A 15633-nucleotide genomic window follows, 5' to 3' on the forward strand; every position below is an offset into this window, starting at 1 on the left:
ACCATCCCGTTTGTAGAGGTCCCACCTACCCCAGAATGAGCCCCAATTATCCAGGAATCTGAAATCCTCCCTCCTGCACCATCCCTGTAGCCACGTGTTCAACTGCTCTCTCTCCCTATTCCTCGTCTCGCTAGCACGTGGCATGGGTAACAACACAGGGATATTAACTCTGTTTGTTCTAGATCTAAGTTTCCACCCAAGCTCCCAGAATTCCTGCCTTACATCCCTATCGCTTTTCCTACCTATGACGTTGGTACCTATGTGGACCACAATTTGTGGCTGCTCCCCCTTAAGAATCCCGAAAACACGATCCGAAACATTCGCTCAGTGATTTGGCCTCCACGACCATCTGCGGAAAAGAGTTCGACCGATTCACCACCCTCTGGCAAAGAAACTCCTCCTCATCTCTGTTTTAAAGAATCGTCCCTTTAGTCTGAGATTGTATCCTCTGGTTCTAGTTTTTCCTACAAGTGGAAATATCCTCTCTGCATCCACTCTATCCATGCCTCAATAAGATTCCCCTCATCCTTCGAAACAAACGAATACAAAACCAAAGTTCTCAACCGCATCTCATGCGACAAGCTCTTCATTCCAGATAGCATTCAGGTGAATATCCTCTGGACCTTTTCATACAGAGATATACACATAGAAGATAGGAGCAGGAGGACGCCTTTAGGCCTTCGAGCCTGCTCCGCCTTTCATCACGAGCATGGCTGATTGTCCAACTAAATAGCCAAACCCTGCTTTCTCCCCATAGCCTTTGATCCCATTCTCCCCAAGTGCTATATACAGCCGCCTCTTGAAGATATTCAATGTTTTAAAACTACTTCCTGTGTTAATGAATTCCACAGGCTCACCACTCTTTGTGTGACGAAGTGTCTCCTTATCTCTGTCCGAAATGGTTTACCATGAATCCTCAGCCTGTGGCCCCTGGTTCTGGACACACCCAGCATTGGTAACATCTTCCCTGCATCTACCCTGTCTAGTCCTGTTAGAATTTTATACGTCTCTCTGAGATCCCCCCCCCCCTCATTTTTTTGAACTCCAGCGAGAAGAATACCAACCTAGTCCATGTGTCCTCGTATTCCAAGGTAAGGACAACCTTCCTTAGATACGGGGCCCAGAACCTCTCAAAATACTCCAAATGGGTTCTGACCAGAGCCTTTTACAGCCTCAGACAGACATCGCTGCTCTTGTATTCTAGCCCTCTCGACATGAATGCTATCATTGCATTTTCTTTCCTAACTGCCGACTGAACCGGCACGTTAACCTGAAGAGGATCTTCAATAAAGAATACCAGGTCCCTTTGTGCTTCTGATTTCCTAAGCATTTGTGCATTTAGAAAATAGTCTGTGCCTTAATTCCTCCTTTCAAAGTGCATAACCTCACACTTGTCCACATTGTATTCCATCTGCCATTTCTTTTGAAATGAAATGAAAATGAAAATCGCTTATTGTCACGAGTAGGCTTCAATGAAGTTACTGCGAAAAGCCCCTAGTCGCCACATTCCAGCGCCTGTTCGGGGTGGCTGGTACGGGAATTGAACCGTGCTGCTGGCCTGCCTTGGTCTGCTTTCAAATCCAGTGATTTAGCCCAGTGTGCTAAACCAGCCCCTAACAATAGAGATTTTCACAATCTCCTAAACTGTCCATGTCCTTCTGCAGCTCCCCTGCTTCCACAATACTATCTCTCCGTCCACAAATCTTTCTATTATCTGCAGACTTAGAAAAAGTGCCTTCAGTTACTTCTGGGCGGCACGGTAGCACGGTGGATAGGACTGTTGCTTCACAGCTCCCGGGTCACAGGATCGATTCCCAGCTTGGGTCACTGTCTTTGTGGAGTCTGCACGTTCGCCCCATGTCTGCATGGATTTGCACCAGGTGCTCCGGTCTCCTCCCACATGTTCCGAAAGACGTGCTCGTTAGATAATTTGGACATTCTGAATTCTCCCTCTGTACCCAAACAGGTGCTGGAATGTGGCGACTGCGGGCTTTTCACAATAACTCCATTGCGGTGTTAATGTAAGCCTACTTATGACAATAAAGAAAATTATTATTCTTCCAGATAGTTAACATATGTTGCGAAACGTTGTCCCAGCACCGAGCCCTGAGGCACACCACTCGGCGCAGAACATCCACATCAGAGCAATGGGGTCATTCAAGAAATAAACAGAGAGAGTACAGGGCCAACATGTTGCCGTAAAAGTAAAGGGTGGGTCTGAAATGTCCAGAGAACCCTGGATATTAATGTATGTACAGGAGGAGAAGCGCAAGAGGAGAAACGGTGAGGCTTAAAACAATGGATGCTCTCGAGTCGCAGAGAAATTGCAAGGGAATGCTTAAAATATGAATTAGGAGGCCGAAGAGGAGAGGTAAAAACCGACTTGAAGCCAAAATAAAGGGAAATCTCAAGATATTTTGTCAGTATATTAAGAGTAAAAGGGTAATCAGTGAACTAATAGGACCCACTATAGACCAAAGGGGCAACCTGTGTATGGACCCAGAAAACGGTGGTTAGGTATAAAATTAATGTTTTACATGTAAACATACATAGAAAATCGAAGCAGGAAGAGGCCTTATTGCCCTTCGAACCTGCTCCTCCATTTATTCTGTACGTGCCGTTCACGAAGTTCGATAACTTGACCCTGCCTTCCGCCCACATCCCGTGATGCCTTTTGCACCAAGAGCCACATCAAATATCATAACACCATGAGACTAGGAGCAGAATTAGGCCACTCAGCACATCAAATCTGCTCCACCATTCAGTCATGGCTGATATTTTCTCATGCCCATTCTCCTGCCTTCTCCCCATAACCCCTGGTCCACTTGTTTACCAAGAACCTCTCTATCTCTGTCTTAAAGACTCTCAGCGATTTGGCCTCCTCAGCTTTCTGTGGCAGGGAGTTCCACAGATTCACCACTCTCCGGTAGAATTAATTTCAACTATTTCTGTTTACAGAATCTGTCTGACATTGCGCCCTCTGATTCTAGTTTTTCCTACTAATGGAAACAATATCTCCACGTCCACTCTATGCAGACCTCCTAGGATGCTGTACGTTTCAATCAGACCCCCCCCCCCCCACCCCTCATCCTTCTGAACTGCAATGAGTACAGACACAGAGTCTGCAAACGCTCCTCATATGATCAACTCTATAATACAGGAATCATTCTCGTGAACCTCCTGTGGACCATTACCAAGGCTAGCACATCCTTCCTCACATACCGGGCCCCAAACTGCTCACATTACTCCAAATTGGGTCTGATCAGTTCCTCATACATCCTCAGACATACATCCCTGCTCTTGTATTCAAGCCTTCTAGGCATGAATGCTAACCTTGCATTTGTCTTCCTAACTGCCCACTGAACCTGCACGTTAACCTCAAGAGAATCTTCGACATGGACTCCCAAGTCCCTTTGTGCTTCCGGTTTCCTAAGCATGTCGACATTTTGAATGTAGTCTATGCCTCCATTCCTCCTTCAAAAGTGCATACCCTCACACTTTTCCACATTGTATTCCATCTGCCACTTTTTTGCCCAGTCTCCTAGCCTGTCCATGTCCTTCTGCAGCCCCCCTGCTTCATCAGTACTACCAGCCCCTCTGCATATCTTTGTATCGTCCTAAAATTTAGTAAAAGTGTCCTCTGTTCCTTCTTCCAGATCGTTAATGTATATTGTGAAAAGTCGTGCTCCCAGCACCGACCCCTGAGGCACATCACTCATCAACGCAGCCACCCTGAAAAATATCCCTTTATCCCCACTCTTTGCCTTCAGCGAGTCATCCAATCCTGTATATATGTCAGGATATTACCCTTAACACCATGGCCTCTTAGCTTGTTTAACAGCTTCCTATGTTGCACCTTGTCAAAGGCCTTCTTGGAAATCTAAATCGATCACAATCACTGGCTCTCCTCTGTCTACTTTCCTTGCTTCCTCAAGGATCTCTAACAGATTTTTCAGGCATGACCTCCACTTGACGAAACTATTACCATGCACTTACAAGTACTCCGCAATTTCATCTTTAATAATAGACTCCAAAATCATACCAATGGCTAAAGTCAGGCTAACAGCTCTATAATTTCCCATCTTCTGCCTCCCTCCCTAAAAGAAGGTGTTACATTCACTAATTTCCTGTCCTGTGGGGCCCTCCCTGCCTCCAGTGATTCCTTCTTGAAATTACACAATGTTTTCTGTGGTACGGTATTCCACATATTCACCATTCTCTGGGTGAAAACATTTCTCCTCACTTCAGTCCTAAAATATGTATCCTTTATTCTCAAACTATAGTCCCGAGATCTGGACTTACCCACCATTGGGAACATTATTTCTAAATTCACCCTCGTTAACCCTGTTAGAATTTTATGAGTTTCTATGAAATTCCCTCTTACTCTTCTAAACTCCAATCAATATGATCCTAACAGATTTAGTCTCTTGTCATATGACAGCCGCGTCACCCCAGAAATCAAAATGGTAATTCTGCGCTGCATTCTCTCCACAGCAACAACATCCTTCTCTGATAAGGACACCAAACCTATGCACAATGCTCCATCTGTGGCCTCACCAATGACCAAATCAATTGCAGTAAAACATTCCTATTCTTATACTCGAATCTTCTCGCTATAAAGGCCAACATGCAATTAGTTTTATTTACTGCCTGCGATACGTGCACGCTTACTTTCAGTGACTGATGCAGGAAGACGCCAAGGTCTCGCTGAGTATCCGCCTCTCTCAATTTAAACCCATTCAAATAGTAATCTGACTTCCTTTTAATCTGTGCCCCTTATTGAGAAGGATGATGTTGGTATAGGACGCAGCGAGTGGTTTTGTTATATAGTTGAACAGATTAGCATTGAGAGGTTGGAGGTTCTGGCGTTTCAGTTGATGTAAAATTGGATATAACTCAAAACTCAGATAATATGTTTTCGAGGATGCTGTGTGAGGCAATGTAGGCGATTGTAGGGACTCTTGCGTTTAATGTCAAATTTTCTCTTTGCCACAGGACAGGTTCCAGAGAACTGGGGGATTGCTAAAGTTGTATCATTATTCAAGGAGGGAAGTATGGGAAAATATATGATTACTGGCCAGTGACTCTAACATCAGTGGTAGGGAAATTATTGTAATTATCATCAGTAAGGCTTTTGACAAGGTCCAACGTGGAGACTGCTCGAAAATCTAAGAACCCAAGGGATCCAGGGCAATTTGGAAAATTGGATCCAAAGTTGGCTTCGAGGTGGGAGGCAAAGGGTGATGGTTGAAGGTTGTTTCTGTGACTGGAAGACTGTGTCCAGTGGTTCACTGAAGGTATCCATAAGACCAGAAGACCATAAGACATAGGAGTGGAAGTAAGGCCATTCGGCCCATCGAGTCCACTCCGCCATTCAATCATGGCTGATGGGCATTTCAACTCCACCTACCAGCATTTTCCCCGTAGCCCTTAATTCCTCGCGACATCGAGAATTTATCTATCTCTGCCTTGAAGCCATTTAGAGTCCCGGCCTCCACTGCACTCCGCGGCAATGAATTCCACAGGCCCACCACTCTCTGGCTGAAGAAATGTCTCCGCATTTCTGTTCTGAATTTACCCCCTCTAATTCTAAGGCTGTGCCCACGGGTCCTCGTCTCCTCGCCTAACAGAAACAGTTTCTTTGCGTCCACACTTTCTAAGCCATGTATTATCTTGTAAGTTTCTATTAGATCTCCCCTTAACCTTCTAAACTCCTATGAATACAATCCCAGGATCCTCAGCCGTTCCTCATATGTTAGACCCGCCATTCCAGGGATCATCCGTGTGAATCTCCGCTGGACACGCTCCAGTGCCGGTATGTCCTTCCTGAGATGTGGGGCCCAAAACTGGACACAGTACTCCAAATGGGGCCTAACCAGAGCCTTATAAAGGCTCAGTAGCACATCACTGCTTTTATATTCTAACCCTCTTGAGATAAATGACAACATTGCATTCGCTTTCTTAATCACGGATTCAACCTGCATGTTTACCTTTAGGGAATCCTCGACTAGCACTCCCAGATCCCTTTGTACTTTGGCATTATGAATTTTCTCACCGTTTAGAAAGTAGTCTATGCTTGGATTCTTTTTTCCAAAGTGCAAGACCTCACATTTTCTCACGTTGAATTGCATCAGCCATTTCCTGCACCACTCTCCCAAACTGTCTAGATCCTTCTGCAGCCTCCCCACTTCCTCAGCACTACCTGCCTGACCACCTAACTTCGTATCATCGGCAAACTTCGCTAGAATGCCCCCAGTCCCTTCATCCAGATCATTAATATATATGGTGAACAGTTGCGGCCCCAACACTGAACCCTGTGGGACACCGCTGGTCACCAGCTGCCATTCCAAAAAAGAACCTTTTATCCCAACTCTCTGCCTTCTGTCAGACAGCCAATCCTCAACCCATGCCAGTAGCTCACCTCGAACACCGTGGGCCCTCACCTTACTCAGCAGCCTCCTGTGTGGCACCTTATCAAAGGCCTTTTGGAAATCCAGATAGACCACATCCACTGGGTTTCCCTGGTCTAACCTACTTGTCACCTCCTCAAAGAATTCTAACAGGTTCGTCAGGCACGACCTCCCCTTACTAAATCCATGTTGACTTGTTCTAATCCGACCCTGCTCTTCCACGAATTTAGAAATCTCATCCTTAACGATCGATTCTAGAATTTTACCAACAGCCGAGGTTAGGCTAATTGGCCTATAATTTTCCATCTTTTGTCTTGATCCTTTCATGAACAAGGGGGTTACAACAGCGATCTTCCAATCGTCCGGGACTTTCCCTGACTCCAGTGATTTTTGAAAGATCTCAACCAACGCTTCCGCTATTTCTTCAGCCACCTCCCTCAGAACTCTAGGATGTAGCCCATCGGGGCCAGGAGATTTGTCAATTTTAAGACCTTTTAGCTTTTTTAGCACCATCTCTTTTGTAATGGCAACCATACTCAACTCAGCCCCCTGACCCTTTATATTTTTTGGGATATTACTCATGTCTTCCACTGTGAAGACAGACGGAAAGTACTTATTAAGTTCTCCAGCCATTACCTCGTATCCCATCACTAGCCTTCCAGAATCAGTTTAAATTGGCCCAATGTCTACTTTGGCCTGTCGTTTGTTTCTTATGTATTGGAAGAAACTTTTACTATCATTTCTTATATTACTGACTAGCCTGCCTTCATATTTGATCCTCTCCTTCCTTATTTGTCTCTTTGTTAACCTTTGTTTGTTTTTGTAGCCTTCCCAATCTTCTGATTTCCCAGTGCTTTTGGCCACTTTATAGGATCTCTCTTTTTCTTTGATACATTTCCTGACCTCCTTTGTCAGCCATGGCTGTCTAATCCCTCCCCGGATAATCTTTCTTTTCTTGGGGATAAACCTCTGTACAGTGTCCTCAATTATGCATACAAACTCCTGCCATTTTTGCTCTACTGTCTTCCCCACTAGGGTCTGCTTCCAGTCGATTTTCGCCAGTTCCTCTCTCATGCCCTCGTAATTACCTTTATTTAACTGTAACACTATTACATCCGATTTTGCCTTCTCTCTTTCAAACTGCAGATTGAACTCAACCATATTATGATCGCTGCTTCCTAAGTGTTCCCTTACTTTAAGATCTTTTATAAAGTCTGGTTCATTACATAGCACTAGGTCCAGAATAGCCTGCTCCCTTGTGGGCTCCATGACAAGCTGTTCCAAAAAGCCATCTTGTAAGCATTCCATGAATTCCTTTTCTTTGGATCCACTGGCTACGTTATTTGCCCAATCCACCTGCATATTGAAGTCCCCCATGATCACCGTGACCTTGCCTTTCTGACATGCCTTTTATATTTCCCAGTACATGATGCGCCCCTGGTCCTGACCACTGTTAGGAGGTCTGTACATAACTCCCATTATGGTTTTTTTGCCTTTGTGGTTCCTCAATTCTACCCACACAGACTCCACATCATCCAACCCTATGTCGTTTAGTGCCATAGATTTAATTTTGTTCTTAACTAACAAGGCAACCCCACCCCCTCGGCCCACCTCCCTGTCTTTTCGATAGGTTGTATATCCTTGGATGTTTAACTGCCAGTCCTGAACCCCCTGCAGCCATGTCTCTGTGATGCCTACCACATCATAATCATATGTTAGGTCCCATCGTATCGATGCTGAATTCCTTGCTATTTGTACTGGACATTAATGATCTCGACATGCATGTGGGAGGATGATCAGGAAGTTGCAGATGACGCAAAAATTGCTGGTGTCGTAAAAAGCCGAGGAGGAAATGCTTAGATAACAAGACAATATAGATTGGCTAGTCAGCTGAGTGGAACGCTGGCAAATGGAATTTAACACTGAAACGTGAAGTGATGCATTTTAAGAGGACTATCAAGGCAAGGTAATACACAATGAGCGGTAGGGTGCTATGATGTAGAGACCACAAGAGGCACTTGGTGGGGGGGGGGGGTGAATGCCTACAGATCCCTGAAGCGGAGAGGTGGTAGGCAATGTGGCTCGGAAGGCATCTGTGCTCGCTACCCATATTAGCCAAGGATCGAATGTAAGAGCAAAGAAGTTATGATGGAGCTGTATAAAATGGTTGTTAGCCCACAACTATACTGTTATGTGCAGTTCCGGTCACCACGCTATAAGAAGGATGACATAGCACGAAAGGAAATGAAAATTGCTTATTGGCACGAGTAGGCTTCAATGAAGATACTGTAAAAAGCCACTAGTCGCCACATTCCGGCGCCTGTCCGGGGAGGCTGGTACGGGAATCGACCCGTGCTGCTGGCCTGCTTGGCCTGCTTTAAAAGCCAGCGATTTAGCTGAGGGAGCTAAACCAGTCCCTTCGAAAGAGGCAGAGGGGATTCACCAGGATGTTTCCTGGGTTGAAGCGTTTCAGCTATGAAGACGAGCCGGTTAGGCTACTGTTGTCTCCCACAGAGCAGAGAAGATGGAGATGGGACCTAATTGAGGACTATAGAATTATAAGACACATAGATAGAGCGGATAGAAAAAAACTTCCCCTTAGTAGAGGGATCAATAACTAGGCGGCATAAATTACAAGGGGCAAGAGGCTCAGGAGGGGTTTGAGGACAAATCTTTTCTTCGAATGAATGGTGTCAACCTGGAAATTACTGCCTGAAAGGGTGGTAGAGGCGAGAACCGTCACAAGATTTAAGAAACATTTGGTTGAGCACTCGAAGCAGGAAGCTGCGGACGAAGCACTGCAAGATGAGATAAGAATATAGGTGATTGAAGCCGACGCACACACGATGGGCAGATGGACCTCTTTCTGTGCTGTAAAACCATGTGACTCCATGGCTCTAATGTTTTTTTCAATATTAAAATTTTTGGTTTTTTTACTTATTCCTGTTATAGTATTTTTCTACCCCCAGGGCAGCAACAAAACCAGATACAGCTGATGAAAAGAGTACTGTTATTGATTCCAGGTTAAAACTACTCGCATTCGAAAAAGCATTATTACTTATTATAGCTCAGAGTTCTTGGAAACTCTCAGCCTCACGCAAGCTTATTACTCACTACAAGCCCCCTTTGGCTCAGAGTTCTGCACACACTGCTCCGAGTAAAAATGTTGGTGATTCTAGTTCTAATCCAACGATCTGAGCAGAAAATCATTCTAGGTACTTCCAGATTATCAGCAAACCTAGAGTCTATAAGATGGGGGGTGGGAGTGGGAGACCCTGCATTAGTTCGAGTTGTACCCCTCATAATGGAAGGTGGTTGGGGAGAGGTCAATCACCACAGTCTGGGGACATGGTTCAAGGAGTTCCTTAGGATAGTGCCCTGCTTCCAACCACCTTCAGCTGCTTGTTCGATTATGTCCCCTCTCCCATCAGGTCAGAAATAGAGGTGTTCACTGATAATTGCACACAGTCCAGGGCTATTCACGGTTTTTCAGATACTGAACTGAACGTGCCCGTAGAGAGCTAACATAGACCACATTCAAGCTTGAGTTGATAAATGTCAAATAACATTCACACAACAAAAATGACAAGGAATATCAAGCTCCAACGGGACAAAGTCGCACCATCTCACCATGACCTAGAAATACTGTGACTATAAGAGCCGGTCAGAGGCTAGGAATCCTGCAGCGAGCATCTCATCCACTGGCTCCCCAAAGCCTGTCCACCAAGGCGCGAATCAGGAGACTGAAGGAATACTCTCCACTTGCCTGGATGCCCCAACAACACTGACGAACCTCAACATCATCCAGAACAGCGCAACACACTTCACTGGTACTCTCTTGACAAACATCCCCTCCCACCACTACAACCGTGCAGTAGCAGCAGTATGCACAAGGGCAGAAAATGCACGCCAACGGGCAAGTTCCCCTCCAAGTCATACATCAACCTGACTTGGAACCATAATGTTTCTGCAGTGTCACTGGGTCAAATTCCTGGATCTTCCTTCCTAACTGTACAGCACAAGAAGGTGGCTCATCGCCTCTTTTACAGGGGTAATTAAGGGTGGGAAATAAACGTTGACTGACCCAGTGACGCCCACATCCCGCGAATGAACTTATATTAAAAAAACAGAATTGATTATCTGGTATTTTCACATTACTATTTGCGGAACCATCGCTAGAACCAAATGCAGCATTTCGGACAATACAACCCCGACTCTACTAAAACATTTCCAACAGTTTTAAAGCTGTCTGGAACTTCTTGTTTTTTTTGTTTCATACGTAAATTTCTTACTCAAACTGGGCAGCAGGCATTGGGTTATGACTCACTCTCGGCATTGCACCTCTTCTGGTTTAGACTGCAATGAATTATTCACACGAATTGTTCTGAAATGGACAATGAATAACCCGCCCAGGACAACGTCTCCATCCTGCATCAGTCCGCGAGTGGTAAACTTGTCTTGAGGTCTGCAGGATGATTCGGCAACAGAAAGTCTGTATTCGAACAGTGTTAACAACCAAAGTCCCACCGTAATAATAAATCGCATCATAAAATCCGCTCAAATATTGAATGACGATCGCTTGAAATATCTATTTAACTCCTTACTGCAGAAGCAACCTGCATTTATATGCATGATGGGCATGGAATATGCAGGCACGTATTCGTTTTCACCCAGAAGAATGCCATAGATTAGCTCCAGTGCCCTGGGGGAAATGGTGCCTCAGGTACTTTTTTTCCCAATTCCCAGAACCAGTACAATTATGTTGGGAGTTCAGCCTATTAATACTAATTAAGTATAGACTCAAGCTGATCTCGAAAAGATCTGCACGTAACAAGTTAAACGATCCTGCAGAATGTGCGGAACATTGATTTTATTAGATTAAAATTAAAGTCAATTTATTGAAGTTCAGCTGCTTTCCGAGGTTTCCGCCGTTCATTGTGTTAGCTTTTCTTGTTCAAATAGTCGCTTTTAACCACCTTGATTTCGCTTCCTCGTATCTTCCAGCACAAAAGGGGCCATTCGGCCCTTCGGACATGTACGAGCTTCATGAACTCACAATTAATCCCATCCCCCTGTGCTCTCAACAGAGCATTGCACCTCATTCGTTTTTAAGTACATCCGCAATTCATCTGCAAAAGCGCTTTTAGATTATGTATTCCAAATCATACGAACCATACGAATTTAAAATAACACGAATTCCTCTAATATCAAAAGGTATAGGCAGTACAGTGGCGTAGTGGTTCGCACTGCTGCCTCACGGCGGCGAGGTTCCAGGTTCAATCACGGCACTGGGTCACTATCCGCATGGCGTTTACACATTCTCCCGGTGTTTGCGTGGGTTTCACCCCCACAATCCAAAGATGTGCACGGTAGGTGGATTAGCCATGCCAAACTGCCCCTTAATTGCAAAAAATGAATTGGGTACTCTAAATTTATTTTAAAAAGTTAAAAATAAAATAAATCCGACGAGTTTAAATCACTGTGCTTGTGTTACTGACCCCACCCACTGTCCGTACAATCAGGTTATTCCTGTTTACTTTATTCCTGTTCCCTTGTAATGTTAAACACCTATTTTAGACCGCATCCAAACCATCTCTGCTCTCAAAATAGCACCCCATTATTTACAGTGCATATCTCTGTATAGAAGTGAAGTAACTCATCCTTTCCAATGTCATTAAGAGATATTGGCTGCCAGGCATAAGAACATAAGAACTAAGAGCAGAAGTAGAACATCGGGCCCCTCGAGCTTGCTCCACCATTCAATGAGATCATGGCTGAAGTTTGTGGACTCAGCTTCACTTTCCAGCCCGAATACCATGACACTTAATCACTTTATCCTTCAAAAATCTATCTATCTTTATCATAGATATCATGGAATTTACAGTGCAGAAGGAGGCCATTCGGCCCACCGAGTCTCCACCAGCTCTTGGAAACAGCACCCTACCCAAGGTTAACACCTCCACATTATCCCCATAACCCAGTAACTCCACCAAACACTAAGGGCAATTTTGGATATTAAGTGCAATTTATCATGGCCTATCCACCTATCTTGCACATCTTTGACTGTGAGAGGAAACTGGAGCACCCGGAGGAAACCCAGGCACACCCAGACTCGACACAGACAGTGACCCAAGCCGGAATCGAACCTAGAACCCTGGAGCTGGGAAGCAATTGTTCTATCTGCTTCACTGGACAAGGAATTCCATAGATTCACAACCCTTTGGGTGAAGAAGTTCCTCCTAAACTCAATCCTAAATCTACTTCCCCTTATTTTGAGGCTATGCCCCCTAGTTCTGCTTTCATCCGCCAGTCAAAACAACCTGCCCGCATCAATCCAAATCTATTCCCTTCATAATTTTATATATTTCTATAAGATCCCCCTCATCCTTCTAAATTCCAAAGAGTACAGTCCCAGTTTACTCAACCTCTCCTCGTAATCCAACCCTTTCAGCTCTGGGATTAACCTAGTGAATCTCCTCTGCACACCCTCCAGTGCCAGTACGTCCTTTCTCAAGTAAGGAGACCAAAACTGAACACTATCCTCCAGGTGTGGCCTGGCTAACACCTGACACAATTGCAGCATAACCTCCCTCGTCTTAAACTCCATTCCTCTAGCAATGAAGGACACAATTCTATTCGCCTTCTTAATCACCTGTTGCACCTGTAAATCAACTTTTTGCGACTCATGCACAGGCACAACCAAGTCGCTCTGCACAACAGCATGCTTTAATATTTTATTATTTAAATAATAATCCTGTTTCCTGTTATTCCTACCAAAATGGATAACCTCAGATGTGTCAGCATTGTATTCCATCTGCCAGACCCTACCCCATTCACTTAACCTATCCAAATCCCTCTGCAGACTTCCAGTATCCTCTACATTTTTCGCTTTACCACTCATCTTAATGTCATCTGCAAACTTGGACATATTGCCCTTGGTCCCCAACTCCAAATAATCTATGTAAATTGTGCACAATTGTGGGCCCAACACTGATCCCTGAGGGGCACAACTAGCTACTGATTGCCAACCAGAGAAACACGCATTAATCCCCACTCTTTGCTTTCTATTAATTAACGAATCCTCAATCCATGCTACTACTTTACCCTTAATGCCATGCATCTTTATCTGCTGCAGCAACCCTTTGTGTGCACCTTGTCAAAGGCTTTCTGGAAGTCCAGATATACCATATCCATTGGCTCCCGAGTATCTACCGCACTGGTAATGTCATCAAAAAATTCCACCAAATCATTTAGGCACGACCTGCCCTTTATGAACCCATGCTGCGTCTGCCCAATGGGACAATTTCTATCCCGATGCCTCGCTATTTCTTCCTTGATGATAGATTCCAGCATCTTCCCTAATACTGAAGTTAAGCTTCAGAAGGCCTATAATTAAGCGCTCTCTGCCTACGTCTTTTTTAAACAGTGGTGTCACGTTTGCTAATTTCCAATCCACCGGGACCACCCCGAAGTCTAGTGAATTTTGTTAAATTATCTCTAGTGCATTTGCAAATTCCCTAGCCATCGCTTTTAGCACTCTGGGATGCATTCCATCAGGGCCAGGAGACTTGTCTACCTTTAGCGCTATTAGCTTGCCCATCACTACCTCCTTAGTGACAACAATCCTCTGAAGGTCCTCACCTGTCATAGCATCATTTCTGTCTGTCACTGGCATGTTATTTGTGTCTTCCACTGTGAAGATCGACCTAAAACACTTGTTCAGTTCCTCGGCCATTTCCTCATATTCCATTATTAATATTCCCTTCTCATCCTGTAAAGGACCAATATTTACCTTAGGCACTCTTTTTTGTTTTATAATATCTGTAGAAACTTTTACTTTCTGTTTTTATATTCTGAGCAAGTTTATTCTCATAATCTATTTTACTCTTCTTTATAGCTTTTTTTAGTAGCTTTCTGTTGCCCCATCAATATTTCCCAGTTCTCTAGTCTCCCACCAATCTTTTTCCACATTGTATCTATTTTCCTTCAATTTGATACTCTCCCTTATTTCCTTAGATGTCCACGGTCGATTTTCCCTCTTTCTACCATCCTTCCTTTTTGTTGGTACAAACCTTTGCTGAGCACTGTGAAAAATCGCTTGGAAGGTTCTCCACTGTTCCTCAACTGTTCCACCATAATAGCAGCACAGTAGCGTTGTGGATAGCACAACTGCTTCACAGCTCCAGGATCCCAGGTTCGATTCAGGCTAGAGTCCCTGTCTGTGCGGAGTCTGCACATCCTCCCCGTGTGTGCGTGGGTTTCCTCCGGGTCCTCCAGTGGATTGGCCATGATAAATTGCCCTTAATGAACAAAATTACCCTTAGTGTTGGGTGGGGTTGCTGGGTTATGGGGATAGGGTGGAGGTGTTGACCTTGAGTAGTTTGCTCTTTCCAAGATCCGGTGCAGACTCGATGGGCCGAACGGCCTCCTTCTGCACTGTAAATTCTATGACATCTATGTAAGTCTTTGCTCCCAGTCTACCTTAGCTAGTTCTTCTCTCATCCCATTGTAATCTACTTTGTTTATGCACAAAACACTAGTATTTGATTTTACCTTATCACCCTCCATCTGTATTTTAAATTCCACGATATTGTGATCGCTCCTTCCGAGAGGACCCTTAACTATGAGATCATGAATCAATCCTGTCTCATTACACAGGACAAGTTCTAGGACCGCTTGTTCCCTCATAGGTTCCATTACATACTGTTCTAGGAAACTATCGCGGATACATTCTATAAACTCCTCCTCAAGGCTGCCTTCACCGACCAGGTTAAACCAATCAACATGTAGATTAAAATCCCCCATGATAACTCCTGTACCATTTCTACATGCATCAGTTATTTATTTGTTTATTGCCTGCCCCACCATAATGTTACTATTTGGTGGCCTATAGACTATTCCTATCAGTAAATATTTCGCCTTACTATTCCTGATTTCCACACAAATGTATTCAACCTTATCCTCCATAGCATCGATGTCATCCCTTACTATTGCCCGGACGTCATCCTTAAATAACAGAGCTACACCACCTCCCTTACCATCCACTCTGTCCTTGCGAAAAGTTTGATACCCTCGGATATTTAACTCCCAGTTGTGACCATCCTTTAACCATGTTTCAGTAATGGCCACTAAATCATAGTCATTCACGACGATTTGCGCCATCAACTCATTTACTTTATTCTGAATACTACGAGCATTCAGGTAAAGTACACTTATGTTATTT

General features: G+C 44.4%; 1 protein-coding gene across 1 annotated transcript in view; it reads right to left on the reverse strand.

The window, feature by feature from the left end:
- LOC119976099 (extracellular calcium-sensing receptor-like) overlaps window positions 1-10883 on the reverse strand; it is a 35260-nt gene extending 24377 nt beyond the window's left edge. Inside the window, exon 1 of the mRNA XM_038816263.1 lies at window positions 10738-10883. Within this exon, the coding sequence (XP_038672191.1) occupies window positions 10738-10844 (107 nt within the window). The 5' untranslated portion in view covers window positions 10845-10883. The remainder of the gene's footprint in view (window positions 1-10737) is intronic.
- Window positions 10884-15633: the final 4750 nt, after the last annotated feature.

The sequence above is a fragment of the Scyliorhinus canicula genome, chromosome 13 (assembly GCF_902713615.1).
Source record: "Scyliorhinus canicula chromosome 13, sScyCan1.1, whole genome shotgun sequence".
In the NCBI taxonomy this organism is placed as follows: domain Eukaryota; kingdom Metazoa; phylum Chordata; class Chondrichthyes; order Carcharhiniformes; family Scyliorhinidae; genus Scyliorhinus; species Scyliorhinus canicula.